The sequence below is a fragment of the Oenanthe melanoleuca genome, chromosome 6, assembly GCF_029582105.1.
Source record: "Oenanthe melanoleuca isolate GR-GAL-2019-014 chromosome 6, OMel1.0, whole genome shotgun sequence".
In the NCBI taxonomy this organism is placed as follows: domain Eukaryota; kingdom Metazoa; phylum Chordata; class Aves; order Passeriformes; family Muscicapidae; genus Oenanthe; species Oenanthe melanoleuca.
Window position 1 is genome coordinate 15,582,237 of NC_079340.1, and position 17,736 is coordinate 15,599,972.

General features: G+C 43.2%; 1 protein-coding gene across 36 annotated transcripts in view; it reads left to right on the forward strand.

The window, feature by feature from the left end:
• The window catches only part of SORBS1 (sorbin and SH3 domain containing 1), a 160,319-nt gene that overhangs the window by 133,049 nt on the left and 9,534 nt on the right, over window positions 1–17,736 (forward strand). For 30 of the 36 annotated variants that reach the window (XM_056495337.1, XM_056495338.1, XM_056495340.1 and 27 more), the window contains 7 exons: window positions 2,011–2,186; window positions 6,040–6,125; window positions 7,668–7,835; window positions 9,266–9,312; window positions 10,796–10,910; window positions 11,022–11,147; window positions 12,179–12,373. In XM_056495337.1, the coding sequence (XP_056351312.1) occupies window positions 2,011–2,186; window positions 6,040–6,125; window positions 7,668–7,835; window positions 9,266–9,312; window positions 10,796–10,910; window positions 11,022–11,147; window positions 12,179–12,373 (913 nt within the window). The remainder of the gene's footprint in view (window positions 1–2,010; window positions 2,187–6,039; window positions 6,126–7,667; window positions 7,836–9,265; window positions 9,313–10,795; window positions 10,911–11,021; window positions 11,148–12,178; window positions 12,374–17,736) is intronic. The other 6 variants (XM_056495346.1, XM_056495349.1, XM_056495354.1 and 3 more) reach the window with 1 other exon arrangement.

Below are 17,736 nucleotides of genomic sequence, written 5' to 3' on the forward strand. Positions count from 1 at the left end.
TTGTTAAAAAAGGCAGGTTCTCCTACAGATGTCCATTAATACCATGTGTGTTCACTGCCCCTCTGGGGGCCTTAGAGGTCTCCTGTACTTCTTTCAACAGTTTCCTTCTTTCTGTGTTCATTCTGCTGGGAAACACACACAACCACTGCAACTGTTTTGTTTTGGTAGGAAGAAAGCAATAAAATAAATGGAAATCTCAGAGATTAGCATAAATATCTTATGTTTGCAAGCAACTGGTAAGGCTTCTGCTCATGGCAGCACTATCTGTGCCACACAAAGCATTCAGGAATGCCAGTGGAGAGGAAACAAGCTGAGTGTGCTGGGAATGGGACACAAGAGTGAGGCCCAGTGGGGTTGCACATTCTTCTCTGCCCTGCTGTTAGAGAGCAGAGAGGAAAGATAGCTGGAGTTTATTGTTTTGGAGGTTTTTTTGCAATGTTGCTCTCCCTTCTTTCACCTGATGTTGCAGGCTGCTTTGGCTCTAATACAGTACTGCCTGTTGGCCTGAATAAGGGAGCAGCTAGTAAAGAGATTCTGCCAAATTCCTCCTCTGTGTCTCCCAGGTTTAGTCCCAAAAGAGGATTGTTTTAACCCTTTGCTTTTTAATAACTAGGATAACAATTAATCTCAGGGCAGTCCTTATTCCCTGCAGCAACTGGCTGGGTTTCCTCAGGTGCCTGACAAAGAGATGCACTCTCTATCAAAGAGATAACCCTGATAAACAATAGCTTTGTAGCTATGGGTCTGTATGAGCATTTTCTGGGTTGAAAAACTGACAGTATTCCCTTTCTCTTTCGTGGTGCTTTTCATGAGCTTTTCCTCCCGAAAGTAATCTGTGGGACTGCATGTGACCTGGCTTTCCTTGTCTGGAAACTAAAGTCATCTTTGTGATCCAGACATTGTCTAATTCCACCTCTATAGCCAGTCCTCTGATGTGTTTAAAGCTTTCTCTTTACCCCAGAAGTACAACATCTATCCAAAATAAACAGATACATGTACAAATTTGTCCACTGCAAACAGATATAACCACAAACATTTCCAAATTCTCATAAATTTGAATCACTCTTGGACATCAGAATGTCAAATATTTCTATTAATTGGAAAATCTGTATATTTTTATTTTTTCAAATTTTGCAGCAGTCATGCTTTGGCCTCAGAATAGCTTTGTGTAAGACTCCATTTTATTCTGAAGAGCCTGGTTGAGCACAAGAACTAGTATCAGATTAGCTTAGCTTTTAGGAAAACAGTCTGCCTGACTGCTTAGTAATTTTTTTGCACCTGGAAAGGCCATTTATACCACGGCATTGTCAGTTATTCTTTTAGAGAGAAAACAGGGAAATCTAGAAATCAGATGTCTGAGCATACTTATGCTTAGGTTCATGACTAGAAAATGGATTTGCAATAAATTTCCAGTCTTTGAAAACCTAAGAAATTAAAATTGTACTAATTTTAGCATTCTGTTTATATATGCGTGGTAGACCTAGAGTCCAGGAATTTTTATTCCCTGTAGTAGAAGCCTCTGGCAAAGCTGAACAGAACTGTGTGCATTTGGGAATTTCTCAGGCAATTAAAATAGTACAGAATCTATAGGCTTTACTATTGCTTCTCTGCACAGTCCCTCACCAATGGGCTTCAGAAACTGCTCAGGGAATCTTGAGCTGTAGTGTTGACTGGGAGGCTGAGCTGGGTGAGATGACCTCCTGAGCAGCAGTGCTTTGTAAGCATGGGACAGGCATAGCTAGTGTTTAAGGAGAGAGAACTGGAAGCTGGAAGGTTTGGTGTACTTCCAGTTAGCCAATGAATTTCATTGTGTCTGCAAAGAAATATCAGCTCTGGGACTGTTGTCTCATCTGTAAAATAGAGGAGTGCCATCAGCACCAGTTCTTCATACAGAGTCTGTTCTGCACCACAAGTGTGGTTTTCTCTTACTTTACATGAAGCTCTCAGCAAACAGGTGTGACCTCCTGGTGTTTTGTTTTTGTTTTTTTTTTGTGTGTGTGCGTATTCCAGCTCCACTTATTCACCCAACTACCATGCAGTGAAGAGGGAGTCAGAGCTAGCTCTGGGGGACCCTGCTGCCTTGGAGAATGAAAGGCAGATTTACAAGAGTGTGCTGGAAGGTGGAGATATCCCATTCCAGGGGCTGAGTGGTCTCAAGCGACCTTCGAGCTCTGCTTCCACAAAAGGTGGGTGGTTAGAACACTAACCTCTTCTCTGTTCTGCACAGTGTCAAAAGCCAGGTGATATGGGCAAACTGTTGCAAGATTTAGAGTTCTATTCAAGCCAGTTGAGATTTATGCTGTCCTTCCTCTTTGCCGCCCCCAGTGTTCCCTCCTTTTTTCTCTCAGACCACAATGGCCAATATTTTTAATGATGCCTTTAAGTGATCCAGGTTCCTCTTCTCTAAAGAGACCAGCTCCCTCCATTCAGCACCTCAAGCCACAGCCCACACCCTCATGGTCTTCCTCAAGGCTGCTTAGGCTGGCCTTGCTATCCATCTGCTCCCACTTCCTTGCCATTCTAGAGCCCTTCCCTGCCTTTTCTGTTCTTCCCACAGCAGTATCTCAGCAGGCCACACCAGTCTGCTGGCCAGGCTACCCTGGTGTAGCTGGTGCCCTGTGCTCCACACCCTCCTGCCTGCCAGAGGTGTGCAGAGAATGCACTGACACTGAACCTGCTGACACTGAACCAGCAATTGCTGGCTGAACCAGCCCTGCAGGCTCCAGGAATGTGAGCCAGAAGAGACCAATCTCCTCCTCTTTCCTCCCACTGTTGCACTCTTAAAAAGAGACAAGGAAGAGCATGACTCCCATCAGGGAATTGTACTGGGGAGTGTATCTCAGAGCCAACTTCAACCTAAAAATGGCTTGAGATGGGGAGAGGACTGGAGAAGGAATGTGCTGGGTTTCTGAACTGCTCTCCCTAAAAATAGTACATCATACCAAAAAGGTCTCTCTGTCTCCATCTTCCAGCTGTTTTTCAGCATTTTAGGCCTGTAGGGCAGGGAATCAAACTGGATCTGAAATAAAAAATCTGTTCAAAAACTTCCCCAAACTGCAATTCAATCTGAATGGTTATTTTGACATTTGAATTTGAACTCAAATTGGAAACAGCCCTAAAAACTGCAGTCTAAGCTGAAACCAGACTGAATTCTATTTAAAAAAAAAAAAAAAAAAAAAAAAGTCCTGATTTGACTCCTTGAATTTTAAAGCAACTGTGGCCAACCACATTGTCTGAAGGACACTCAGCTTATTCCTAGTATGGGGAATCTCTAAGCAGGCATCTCTTGGGCAAGGTCAGCTGATGTGGTGTGCTTGTGCTAGCACTGTCAGCCTCCAACTGTTTTCTCCCTCCAGGAATAAACTGTTTGGCAAGCACTATGGTGAGACCATAGTAGGTGTGATTACAGGCTTGGTATTAAGCCATTTTTGCAATGTTAGTGTCTCTGCATTCTTGCTGACACCCTGATCCTGCCCAGAGTTCAGCTCTCCTTTTCCATGGTGCCAAAGCTTCCCTGGAAGCTTATGATGCTTAGCACTTTTTAGGAGGGTACCTTAAAAGTGCTGCAGATCTGCTTCTGGCCAAGCCTCTCATTTTAGAAACATTAGCAGCACTCACCTACTCCTGTAAGCGTGGCTTGTTTTGCAGTTTCTTCCTGCTTTTCTTTATGTTTTGGAATTCTGTTTCTTTAAGGTGCATTTTATGAAATCCAAGCATGTTCTTTCTCCTTTCTCAATAGCTTTCTAGCACTTAAGCTAACAGGTTGTATTTATTTTATTCTGCATGCTTACCAGTGGATCGTAAAGGTGGGAATGCTCATATGACTGCACCCTCTTCAGTTAATAGCCGAACCTTTAACACTAGTCATACCGGTATGTTAGGTCACGCATGTAAACATAAGAAGCCCTTATCAGCTGCCAAAGCCTGCATTACTGAAATCCTCCCTTCCAAATTCAAACCCAAACTAGCAGCTCCAGCTGTTCTTGTGCAGGACAAGACGGGTATCTTGCTGTCTCATGAGAAAGCTCAAAGCTGCGAAAACCTTCGTAGCTCCACTGCCTTGTTTGATAATAAAAAGGCTTTCATGGTAGACATAGGGGAAAGCATAGAAAACATCCTGATGAAGTCTAAGCAAGAGTATGCCATCAAATCTGGCAGTACCATGAGCCTGCAGGAGTATGGCACCAGCTCTAGGAAAGGCTACCTGTTCGCTGCCTCCAGAAAGAGTGGGATGGAGTTTACAACACTCTATAAAGACATGCACCAGATCAACCGGTCCAGGATCCATTTGGACACAGTCTCCTCCTGCAGCGTGAAGGATATTGCATCTCAGTTTGAGAATGAAGCCAAGGACAGGATGGAGCACAGCCTTAGTCGAGAGGATTCAGAGCAGATCCCCAAAGACACCGTTTCCTCCCGTATCAGCGCCTTTGAGCAGCTGATTGAGAGATCCCGATCAATGCCCTCGCTTGACTTCTCCATTGGGCAAACCAAACCCACCACTTCTCTTCAGTCTAAAACTTGCCTGAGTGCTGCATACTCTGCAGAGATTCTTCTGGATTTGTCAAAAGCACACCAAGAAGAGAAGGATGTTCCCAGCTTTGCAGATAAATCCTCTCGCTCCTGCAGCAATGTGGAGGACACGGCTTCGGATGTCAGTGATGTCATCCCTATGGATACACTTTCAGCTTGCACTGATGAGATAGATCTTCTCTCAAATGCCTCCAATGACAGTGGCAGCAGCAGCAGCAACCTGAATGGGCCTCAGAAGCATAAAATCAACAGATGCAAAGGCACATGCCCAGCTTCCTACACCAGGTTCACTACCATCCGAAGGCATGAACAGCAGCAGACCTCCAGGAGCCCTGATTCCAAAGGGGATTTCTATGGGGACAGGCACATGCTCCCCAGAAACGTGTACCTAATGAGCCCACTCCCGTTCCGATTGAAAAAGCCCTTCCAACACAAATCCTGCAGAACTCCTCCCCCAGACTGCCTGGCCAGCCTGACAGTGCCCAGCCCTGAGAGCCCAGACGAGCCCACACAGCTGCAGGGGAGTATAGGAAGCAGGAGCCACCACTCCCAGCACCAAGCTTGCTCCAGAAGCGGGCCTCTTGCTCCCAGGCGCCTGTCCTCCTTTGACATTGTGGAGAGGCTTGGCTACTTCCCCACTGTGGGGTCTAGCCAGGATAGCTTCGTGGGCCGGGCTAACACTCCTGACTCCTTAAACAATGGGAACCCTGTTTCATATGCCCTCTACCACAGCCTGGACACAAACAACAACCCGCAAAGTGAACTTGGGACGTACCTAGGAGGTGGTTTTTGTGTATTTTCTGGTGTCGCTTTATCTGTCTTCTTTCTTCCATTCTCCTCCTCTTCTCTTCCACAGCCCTTGCATTTTTACGTCCCACCTTCACACCCTCTGACTCTCTGGTTTTTTTCCCCTAGTGTGTCTAATGTCCTTTTGCGTGTCTTGCTGAGCAGTTTTGTTCAGGGCTTGTTAACAGCTGCACTTCTGAGAAACAATTTCCGCTGCATTTCTAATCACATCAGGTTCAGTTTATCTCTCAAGCAGCTCTGGGGATGCAAGATTCTCAACATGAGATATTTCTAGTCCTGTATCATTTACACACATGGGAATTATAAACCAAACCCAGATGATTTGCTTTAAGGAGTAGTTTCTCAAGGTCTAGTTGTGTGTGTGTGCGTGTGTGTGTGTATTAAACTTTTCTCAACAGTAAAATGCCAAATCATACTTTGATGCCAGTGAATCTTTTCTTCACAAAGTCCTTCTATGTCTTTACTCTTTCCTGTATCATTATTTTCTCCCTGTTCTTGGATCTTTGTTCACATGTACAGCCCAAAAGGGAAAAAAATGAATAAATTTTCAACATCCGATTGGCAATTTGGTCAATGGCAATTGAGAATCCTTACTGTCGTAATGGAAACAAATTGTTTAAAAACATCTATTTTTTTCCTTTCTGGTTATGCTAGATAAATCCATGTGTATTTTAACTTCCTTATGTTGTTTTGAAGTAGATTCAGAATCACCAAGGCATTTTGCACCAGTTGATTACATGGAAACTCCAGAAGAAATTCTCCGCAGGCGGCATGATGATAAAGAGGTAATGCCCTCCTTTATGGCCTTGTAACAGTGGTAGCAGCTCCATATTCAGGAAATACAGCATTCAGCCTTACATAAGGACAGCTTGTGTGTCCATGGCTATGTGTCCTGGAAGTTAGAGTAACAAGCAGTAACTAGTATGTTTTACTTTCAATACTCTCTGCCACTGATTTATTGTATAATTTGTATAGTCCAGTTCAGCTTGTTTCAAATAAACCTGATAGTTCTTATCAATTGCATAAAATTACATATAGGGGCTTTAAGTAAAATAAAAAGGTTGGAAATGAATGTGAGAAGTGGTACAACACTCTAGTACTTGCAGAAAAAGATTGGTAATCTGTAATTGTTCTTCATGCATGACTCAGTATTAATCAAACTGGTGAAAACACTGTTTTTCCTCTGGGGGTCCTCAAGTTTTGAACAGCAAGTGTAAGATGTTTTAAGCTATCAGAAAGTGGTAAGTTTTCCCCCAATGCAAGGTAGAATTCTTTATGGTGTCTGAAGTCATTGCCAACAGAATGTAGCGGTTGTTTTTGAAATGGCTGGGTTACAGTGGAACAAGCTGAAATAATAGGAAAGCCACATAGACTTTCCAGCACTGACTGTATTCAAGCTGAGTTAAAGAAGTTATAAAGTGCTTGCTTTCCTGGAAGATGGAATTAATTTCCTCTGCCTGAGGGGGAAAAAAGTTTTGCTTTTAGCGTTAACTTTCTGAGTTCAGATAATGTTTATATGTGCTTTGAAATAGGTAAAACGTGCTCTTAATTCCTATATGAAAAATAGGTTTTGCTGTCTTGTCCTGTGAAAGTTAGTAATTCGTCCACTTCTAAAATTCAATGTGAAAACTCATGTAACATCAAAAAACCTGAATTCAGAAAGACTTTCTGGTTTCAAATTAGTTAGCACACAGCAGAACTCTTCAGCTTTCAGTCAGCCCCAGAAGGTGGAAGAATCCTTCTGTGCAGATACTCAAGAATGTTTCCACTTAATGTGCCAGAGACCTTAGAAATCCAAAGTAATTCTTAGGTGTTTATTTACTTTTTCTTACAAAGTGTGTTACATGAGCCTGAAAGAAGTATGGGGGAACCTGAGTGTGGTTAGGCTCTCTCCCAAGCTCCTTGCAAGGCTTAGGAGAAGCTGATGCCTCAGAACTAAATGAGGCTGATACACGTCTCTTGGAAGTCAATGAGAGATACTTCTTTTTGGTTGAAGGGGGTTTGGATCAGATCTCTGCATTATCAGCAATCTTCTTTGAAACTCCTAAGACCTGCTCGAAACTTAGAAAAGCTCCTCATTGACTTCCATCAGCTTTGGATCAGATCCTCTGTGTGAGCTAGATTTCAGTTATGCCATAGTGATGATGTACCTTCTGTGTTTGTAAAACAAAAGGATAATATTTAGTTAGTAGAAGCAATATTTGATACTGAACTGTAAAGCTCCAGCTATTTGCAGGGATCTCAGGAATCTCAAGTCACATTTATGGCAGCTTTTGAATGCCTTTAACTAAATTATTTACTGCCCATTTTATGCAATTTTATGGCAGAAACTTTTAGAGGACCAGAGACGGCTTAAACGTGAGCAAGAAGAAGCTGATATTGCCGCTAGAAGGCACACAGGGGTTATTCCAACGCACCATCAGTTTATCACTAATGAACGATTTGGGGACCTCCTAAATGTAGACGATACAGCAAAGAGGAAATCTGGGTCAGAGGTCTGTTTTAGTTACCTCAGTCTGCTGCTTGACCCAAAGCAATAATTGCCTCTCACAATGTTGTGCTTTAGGCCGACATTAGCTCTTCAGAGAATGTCGTTTGTTGTTTTTTTTCTCCACCTTCCCCTTTCCCATTCTGGCTTCATTTAGATCTGCTTTGACTTTTATGCCTGGTAAATTAATTGATATCTCTATACCAAGCTGCATATATTAAAGCATGCCTGCTGAGAATTGCTGGTGCACACCTGTGATGCATGCCTTTAAATATCAGCTACTTAGTCAATCAAAGACGATCTACATCTTTTGCATCATATTGCTACATTGTCTTCTTGTCTGTGCCTTATGCTTAGAAACTTCATGTCTTGTTGATCCTGGCCATGGGCTGTCACATAGGTTTTTTTTTAGAAATGCTTTGTTTCTTCTCTTGAAATATGCTTAATGTCCTTTAGAAACAATCAGAAAAAAGTCTCTGCATGTTTCACTGCATACAACCTGGTTGGACTTTCTGAAAGAGACAAAGGAGGAGGTACATATTTTTTCTATGAGCCCAAGGTGCTTTTCTGGAGGGCTGGATGTTGTGTCCAGGTGTTATGGCCAGATGCCTTTCCTGCCTCCCATGGATTGCTGCTGGGCTCTTGACAGCAGCTCTGTTTCCCCAGAGGAGCTGCACTGTGGTGGTGGGTGAGGTGCTCACCATGTGGATGAAGTACACCTGTCTGCCCTTTAGTTTCTGATGCTCTGGAGCCTCATCAGTTGACTGCTTTGTATTTTATGCTCTGTTAAATGACTTTTAAATTGTCTGAATATTTTGTGGCAATTAGAAAATCAGCCAAGTAAACCTTTAGAGCCCAGGCCTTCTGTCAACATACATTTTGGTTCTTTAGCCACTGAAGACCTTTTTTAAACATGTGCCTAATTTATTCATATTTCCTCTTCACCTTTGTCTCTTTCCTACCAATTGATACAGAGTACATGGGTCACATTGCAGTAATCAGCAGGGCCAGGTAATAATAAGAGCCTCATCAAATAATATCCTACTGTTTTTCCCAAGATAGTATATTTTCCTTTTCCATTCAAATGTCAAGAGAATTTTGGTCCTCGAGCCCCAGTAACTGTGGTTACTGGAGCAGCTCTCATTCATCAGGGTTAGTCACATTAAAAGTTGACTGCTGTTAAATCCATTTCCTGTAGATCTCCTAATTACTGCTGTGCCAGAAGTTGGCACTTTGTGTTCTGCTGGAGATGCCCATCCAGCATATTTGGACTGTAATATCAGTTGCACGCAAGCTTGTAGCAGAATACCTGCATTCAATTTCCTCCCCATGCTAATCTTAGCTGTAGAAGAGTTTGGGTAATTTCCTCAGAAGAGGATTGAAAGCCTAGATATTATTTTAATGTATTGATTTTCCTTTTTTTTTTTTAATCTCCAGATGAGACCTGCTAGAGCCAAGTTTGACTTTAAAGCACAGACACTAAAGTGAGTACAGTCTGCTGTTCCTACCTGGAATGTTCTTCCTGTGTTTTTTCCCCTATGATGCAGCATTTTTTAAGTGTCGTGTAATTTGTTTCGTGTTTTAGGGTGTCTTTCCAGTTCTTAAGGCAAAGTTATCCATAGTAAGGCAGGGAAAAGTAATATGAACCTTGCAGGTCATAGCATCTAAAGGACTTTTAGGAAAATGTCTTCTTTCTTAGTGTATCTCTATCCCACATGATTTTTATGACAAACCTACGTTTTTTACTGCATGAAGTGAGTGCTCTGCCCTATGGGTGGGTGGAGCCACAGCAGAGGAACATCCTTTTCACATCCTTTTCGCTGTTGGAAGGATAGCCCACGGACAAAAGTTAAACAGATGCTTGACTTTAAGCATGTGTGCCCCTGATTCATGTTTTCCTAATTCAGGACACAGAAGTGTGCAGAGTGGTCACTGCTCTCTGGCATCTCTGGATACATCAGTGGATGTTTCAGATGTCATTGTTGTACCTCCAAGCCCTGTTGTAGTCCTTTGGGTGAATTCCATGACACTAGTTGTTCTTTTTTGGGAAGACTGCTGTGAAGAGAAGGTCTGGAAAGCCTCTCTCAGCATGAGCCTGGAGAAGCTTTCATTTTGACATTGCTAGGGAGGGAAGAAAGAAGAACAGTATTCAGTAAGGACCTGCTAGTTTTTGTCTCATGAGCTAATGTCCTGAGAATATTTTTTTTTATATGTTCTATAGGTGATGATTTGTAATAATTTAACCTGTAATAAAACTGAGGCAGATTAGGCATAGCTTTTGTTGAGTAGAACATACCAGGGTGCCAGACAAAAGTAGAGCAGAGCTTGTAAAAATGGTCTTAGAAAAGGTTGTGTTGTTTATTTTCCTCTGGGGACCCAAGTAGTAAGTTTGTGAGCCTAGTGCAAGCTGGCCACAGTTCTTCAAGTCGCAGACATTCATAATTTTAGCACTGCTGTGGAGTGAAATTCCAATTCTTAGCCCAGTTGAGGTCAGTGATTGCACAATCACAGGCTGACCATCAGTAATCATTGCAGGATCAACTTTGCCATGTGAGTATGTTAATCTAATCAGCAAACTAGCTCAGATTAAAACCATGAGTCTCTTTGGAAGGCACTTATGACATGACTGTTTCAAAACAGGAATTGAGGGCTGCTCATCATATCCAACGTGGAAAGTAGCCAGTGTCATATTTGGCTCAAGCTTGACCCCATTGCTTCTGGAGAGTTTGTGGTTATTAGGGCCCTCACAGGCCAATTTTTTTGACAGAATGCCCAAAAAACAAGAGAGGTCCTGCACATCACAATATGAACAGAGTAATCCTCAACGTTTAGCTTGTGCTTTGGGTGAAGCATGATGTGTATCAACATGCTGATGCACACCTTGGTACCTAGGGATTGCTGGACAGAAAAAGAACACACCTGTTCTCCTCCAGTGAAGTTCTGATGGAGTGCTTGTGTTGTTAACAGGGAACTTCCTCTGCAAAAAGGAGATATTGTTTACATTTACAAGCAGATTGACCAGAACTGGCTCGAAGGTGAACACCATGGCAGAGTTGGCATCTTCCCACGATCATACATAGAGGTAGCTGCTTTCCTTGCAGGTGTTCTCTTTGTCCACTCCCTTTCTGCCTGCCAGACACCAGTTTATGGACTTTGTGTATGAGATTTAGCTGATTCTGTTTGTTCATTCTAGCTCCTTCCACCAGCTGAGAAGGCTCAACCCAAAAAACCGTTACCACTGCAAGTATTGGAATATGGAGAGGCTATTGCTAAGTTCAACTTCAATGGGGATACCCAAGTGGAAATGTCCTTCAGGAAGGTAGGACTTTTGTTATGTTGATGAATTGAATCAAGACATGATTATATTTTTTAACACCAGAAACTTGCAATTTCCAAATGAAAGCTCCAATAAAATGAACTCTGTATTCAGGAACGATTCCTCCTCATCACCCATGTTTTAAATCCACAGTCATTATGTAGTGCATTGCAATTTTTGTTGCAGGTGGGCTAAATCAAAAAGTGCCAATTGTTTGCTTAGGTCCAACTGAGAAGTTACTTTGAACACAAGTGCTGGAAACCTGGCTGTGCAAGGCAAACTAGATACTTGGTGAAAGGTCTTTCCAGGTTGATTAGATTCAGTGGAGGCACACACAGTTACGTGATGATGGCAATTTAGAAAAGAAGGGAACTGGATTGACTTTCCCCATACTACAAGCCAAATCCTTGAGCGAGGCAGGTTCTGTGGTATTGAAGTGACTGGCTGGATCTGACCGCAGAGTGAAGGTGTGGGAAGAGATTGTGTAATAGCTGTTCAGAGCAAAGTCAGCCATATTTAGATGAATGAATTTCTCCATCTAGACCAGCTTTCTGTTTTGATGCTCAGATTAGATCTTCTCTGTCTTCTCTTTTAATTATATATGAAGGTGAGGCTTGCAGTGTGTATTAAGGATCTGGAAGTCAGTTTGTCAGCAAAACTGGAGAGACCATTGAGAGACCTAGGTTAAACTGCAGACTTGTGCATATTTTCTGTACACCTCATACACTTGAGTCTCATGGTCAGCCTGAAACTGCTGGCTTCCATTTTTAACTGGCTTTAGCAAGAAGGGTCTTGAAAATGTGACCATAACTGAGTCTGCAGACAGACCAAGTCAGCACCAGAAGATGTGCAATTTTTTCTTTGTCTGAACTGAAAAATATAATTCCCACTTAGAATTTAGGGTTAGGATAATTGGAAATAGGCTGAGAACCACCAATTATTTTAGGTCAGCTGCACCAAGATTAAAAATGTAGTCTACTTTGGAATGATGAAACATGTTAAAATCAGAGCTACATTGCTGTTCCTTCCCCCAGGGTGAAAGGATCACTTTGATTCGGCGAGTGGATGAGAACTGGTATGAAGGCAGGATCCCTGGCACCAGCCGCCAGGGCATCTTCCCCGTCACTTACGTGGAGGTTCTCAAGCGGCCGGTGGTCAAAAACGCCATTGACTATCCCGACCCTCCGGTGTCCCTCTCCCCCAGCCGCAGCATGACAGCTTCACCACAGGTACTGGCACCAGATGCAGCCAGGTTCAGCACCTTGCAAAACAGTGGGGTACTGCCATTCTTGTGCAAGAAGCAGTAGCTGAAAGCAAGCTGTATTTAAGGCTAGAATTTGGTGTCATAAAGCCACATGCTCCCTGCAGTAAGCTGCAACTGCAGGAAAAGGTGATGCTTCATTTACCAGAAAGGTTAATGAATGGATCATTTGGGGATTTGGAGACTCAGCTTTTTATCTCTGATATGTAGCTTGAATCCAGCCAGGTTGAAAGGGCTGCAGTTTACAGCCATGTGATTGAATTTCACTGCCAGAGATTGAGTGAATTAGTGATCCAGCTTCTCCTGATTATGTGTTTACACTTCACACACCTTTACTGTGATGAGGGGAATTTTATATTAGAAGTGTCATAGTCTGTAAGGTTTTAAGAAGTGCTGTAGTTTATAAGAGTAATTATATTGATCCCAGTCAGCTTGAATTAAGCTGTATACCTGCCTCTGTAGGATCTCTAACTCATGACCAGGGTTTTTGGAGACAGGGTCAGGAGAACAGCCTCAATTATTTGAAACTGCTGCTAAATGAACTCACGTTTTGAGAGCAGGTCAGTCTGGGATCTTCCATGAATATTAGGTTCATTATAAACCATACTGCAGTTCAAAGCAGAAATCAAATGGCAACAGGTAATTATCTGGGAATACCAGAATGTTTGCCATAGCAAACTTATCAGGGAGATAGTAAGTCTCTAAATCCCTTTGTTTTGCTTCCATCCTGCAAATATTCATGGCAGAGGAAGTCAGCATTCACGTCTGGGTCATGGCCACAAGGTTCTGGTGCATCTCCCTCTCAACCATGGGACTAAAACAAGGTCAAGACAGCAAGAAACATAAGTGGAGAATGGGGATTGGGAGGAAGGGATACATGGTACAGAAGGGATAGGAAAAAAGATGCCATGACTCATGCCTGTTGTGTGTCTGGATCTTTACTAAAAGGAGTGTGTAAAGAGGAAAAACTTGTTGCTTGTTTGGGATTCTCAGTCAAAGTGGATGTCAGCTGAGCTTTTCTTTGAGTTTGGCAGCCTCTCCATAGCTGTGGCCTATCTTCCACAAGCTCCCTGTAAGCTTCTCCCTTTGATGGAAGGGATCATATCCACCGTTTTTTAGTTTCCTTTGCTATTCTTTTGATTCCTCCCCTACAAAGTCAGTACTCCCCCTAATTTTTTGTGTGACTTGGCTGAGAATTCATAAGCAGTCTGACCAGTGCTAATGTAGCTGTTCTCACTGATGCTGCTGGTGGTAAAAGCAAAGGGTAGGACTTGGTAGTGTATTCTGCCCTTATAAACACAGGACGTATTTTAGTGACCTGAAGAGCAAATAGCCACAGCTGGCTTTTTTGATCCCTTTCTCCTGTGCAGCTTCTGCAATGCCTGTTTCCTGAGGAGCAGGCATTGCTCATGCTGGAGTTGGATAAAGTCAAAGTTCATTGCAGCAGTGAATTCTGGCTGGATCCACAGTGTGATTTGCTGGACCTCAGCTGTTGCTTCCAGGCCAGTCCAATGCTGCATTCTGCCATCATGATGGTGGCTTCAACTGCAACCTGAGGGACTTGGGGCTTATGGTAAGAAGTCAAAGGCCAAAAGGTGTTTTGTGTCTGGGACCCTGGCAAAGGCTGGAGGAAGGTATTAGCAGCACAGACACTGGCTGGACTCTGTGGTTGGAGTAGCTGTGGGCAGCACAGCACCCATAGAAAACTTGCACACGTGGTCACAGATCTGCTTCTTTCCACACTTGCTCTCTCTCCTTTTACTTTGGCTTGGTTTTGTATTTCCTTTATTATTTTTTTTGTTCATTTCTTTCTTTTTCTCTTCTGCTTTTGTCTCCTTCAAGTCTCCCAGCTCTGAGCTGCTCCATACTCCAACTCCTCCGCCTTTGCCTTTTGCGCGCCGCGCTTTGTCTCCAGAGGTGCAGGCGGTCACATCCGAGTGGATTGCTCTGACCGTGGGAGTGTCTCCCAGCACCACTCCTGCCATAACTCCTCCATTGCCTCCTCTGCCTGAAGCCTCCCACTCTCACACTGACTATCTCTCGCCTTCTGCTGCAGCCAGCCCTTCCCCTACAGGCAGCCTCCACCATTCTCATCCCTCTGGCTCCTCGACTCCCAGGTCCATTAAATCCCCATTGCCCTCTTCCTCATCCAGACCTCAGTCCTCTGCCCGCAGTTTCTACCAGGCCACTCCACAAAACGAAGACAAGTTTGTTGACTCCCCTTCTCCCAGCGTGACTTTCTCTAACTCCTCTCACTGGGCAGTGGAGAGCCCTGAAAGCATCCTCGCAGAGCAGCGTGACAGCACTGCCAGCCCAGCCTGGCTGCAAAAGACAGGAGAGGGCAGCAGCCGCGCTGAGCAGAGTGCTCATGCTGCCCCCAGGATCTCTGCTGAGCGCTGCCTGAAACCATCCCAGCTAGACATGCGTGCGAGCCCAGAAAGGAGACCTGTGGGTTCCTCTGAGGACAACCAGTTGTGTCAGGAGCTAATGGCTATTGTTCAGGGAGGTAAAACAGAGAAAAGAGACGTGAGGAAAGGTGATACGGGGAAGTTTCAAAGCGGGGAAAAGAAGGTACTTCTCCTGCATGTGTGTGTGCTGCTCTGAATTGCTGACTTTGTTTAACTGGTGGGTTGAGGCTTGTGCTGCTCTGCTGGCAAAGCAGAGCCAGTGGCTGCCACATGTCATTTTGATCATCCTAAGACATTTTTTCAGGAGTCACCAGTGGCATTCACTTGATAGCAGATGAAAAGGTTTTGGAAGAGGGCTCAAGAGCAGTGCAGAGGAAATTATTTTAGAATAAATAACCCAAGACTGACACAATCAGTCACATCTAATGAGGTGATTATCCCAGATAGCAGCTATTACCAGATGTATCAGATGAAAGCATCACACAGGCCAACTGTGTGGAATACAGGCAATTTCTTGCTAATCAGAGATTTTACAGTGTGCATTGAATAAATTTTTGTTATAGAATTTGTTTGTTTTTCCTAAAGCCAAGGACCAAAAAGCATTTTAAACATAAGCCTGGCTCCTAGAATCGTGAAAGGTGTCCCCTGTTGATCCTGGAGCCTATGGTTTAGTGAACCTTAGTCTGGGATATGCATGACTAAGGGAGTCTTGATTGTTATCTATGTACTGAGAGGAGGTTACTACCTTTGCATTTCTAAAATTATATGAATGGCTGTAGCCACAAATGAGAATTAGACCTAGTGATGCTTTCCCCCAAGATTTTTTTAGTTATATGTAGCTGTATATTACAATTAGAGGAAGCACAGAGGGAACTCTCCAGCAGCTTCTACAACATATCTTCAGCCCTCAGTCCTTGTATAGGATACATGCTTTACTTTGCAGCTCTTTGTTGCCTTGGGGCCCATTGTGGGATACAGCCAGTCCAATTACATTACAGTACCCCAATGAGTGTAAGCTTGGAGGATTTGAAATACAGAATTCTAAATACTGTCTTGGATGCACTGCAATAGCTTCCATGACATACCCCATCTAGCCAACATTAAGTAATGAGAAAACAGGGTTTCCAAGATGACATGTTTCACACTGGGAAAACTTATGACAAATAATTCGATTTCTGCTTGAATAGTAACCAGTCTACTGGGAGCTGTGTCAAGACTGTACTGTTTACCATCCAGATATATTTTAGTAGCATTTTTTAGACTTAACCTGCATGTTTAAAACAGAGTGAGGTAGTCAGCTCAGACAAACCAACTGGAAACTGCACTTGTCCTTGCATGGAGTTACTGTTGCTGTGTGTGCTACTGGAGAATAGATGCTCTTATCACTAGCAGTGGTTGTGATAAGAGAGTATGTGCCAAGCTGACCAATTTTTCTTTTCTTCAAAAGACTGCAGACTCAAACGTATTCTCTTCATCTGCTCCTCTCTCTTCCTCTACCCTCTCTTCCTCTACTGTCACAACACAGCCACCTCCCAGACTTACACGCAGAGTCAATAAGCCACAGGTAATCATCTTTGCTGATTACTCCTCCATTACTTAGAGTTGTTTCCATGCCATGCCATTGTTTTGTCATATGCTTATTTAGCCACTCATTGATTACACAGGTGAGATAATTTTCCTTTAGTTTAGAATTTTTATTTAAAAAAGGAAAAACTACTTCTAGGCTGTGCAGAAGAGCAGGCGGGGTAAAATCTTCAGCTGCTGCAAATCTACATAGATCAAGTCTAGGTTTCTGCTTGTTTGTACCAGCTGAGAATCTGTTTATTGGTTCCTCCAAAAGATTAACTCAGAGTTTGTTTAGCTCTGACCTTGAGCCTCCTACAACTTGATTGCACTACAAGGCAGTGTTGGTACCATTCTTAGTAGGAATGGTGTAGCACAAGGAAATTTGATTCAGGTATTGTTTAACCACCCACTATCAGGATTTAAGGTTTGAGCATCTCAGTGCTGGGGATAAGGCATTCACAACTTGGTATCCACAATGCCAGGGGCCTTCTCTGGTCTCCTCAGGTAGGATGCAGAAGTTCTAAGCTGTATTGCTGAGGGCTACAAATGTTTTAAAGAGGGATGGAGTAGGGTCTGTGGAGCAAAGCACAGCTTCAGCACTGTGTCTGGGGTGCTCAGAGTATGGGAATGAACAATGCTTACATCTGCTGGTGCCTCATCAGTCCTTCGAGGCAGCTTCCACAAGATGGCAATATTTGAAACAGAAAGATTACAATTAGCAAAAACTGAACTGAGTTTGTAGTGATGGGTATTGGGGAAGCAATCTTTGGCTTGACCAGTGAACCAGGCAAGTTGCTCATGCAGAATGAATGTGGGAAGTAGTTGCCAATGTTACTTACTTTCTTGATTAGATTAAGAGAGAGAGACAGCTTAAACCCTGAAATTTTCCTATGACCCTTACTCATTTTTCTTCCACTTGAAGCTTGAATAACTTTTTACTGAACAACCATCTCCTGCTTCCCTTTCAATATCTGAATCCAATAGAATATGTATTCTGCTTCATGTTAAAAATTCATAGAAGTTTCCTGTGTTGACCTTTCTCCTGAGCTTTGATCTGCTTGGTCCTGCTGGTGCTTGCACTGGATATATGTGATCCAAAAGAGCAGGAACAAAGAGACACATTTAGACAAAGACGATTCTCTCCAGTGATGATTAGCACACAGTTCTATTTTGGGTGTTCCACCTGGTTGTAATAAGACCCCATGGCCTTTCTTTGGAGTCAAAGTCAAGTCAATATTTATATTTTATATGCCTTGACAATCAGAGCATTCTCAGTGTCAAGTTAAAACTGTGTGTGACATTAGCAGTGGTCTTGACCTCCTTTTCAGCTCTAGATCTGCAGTTATTTAGGGAGCAG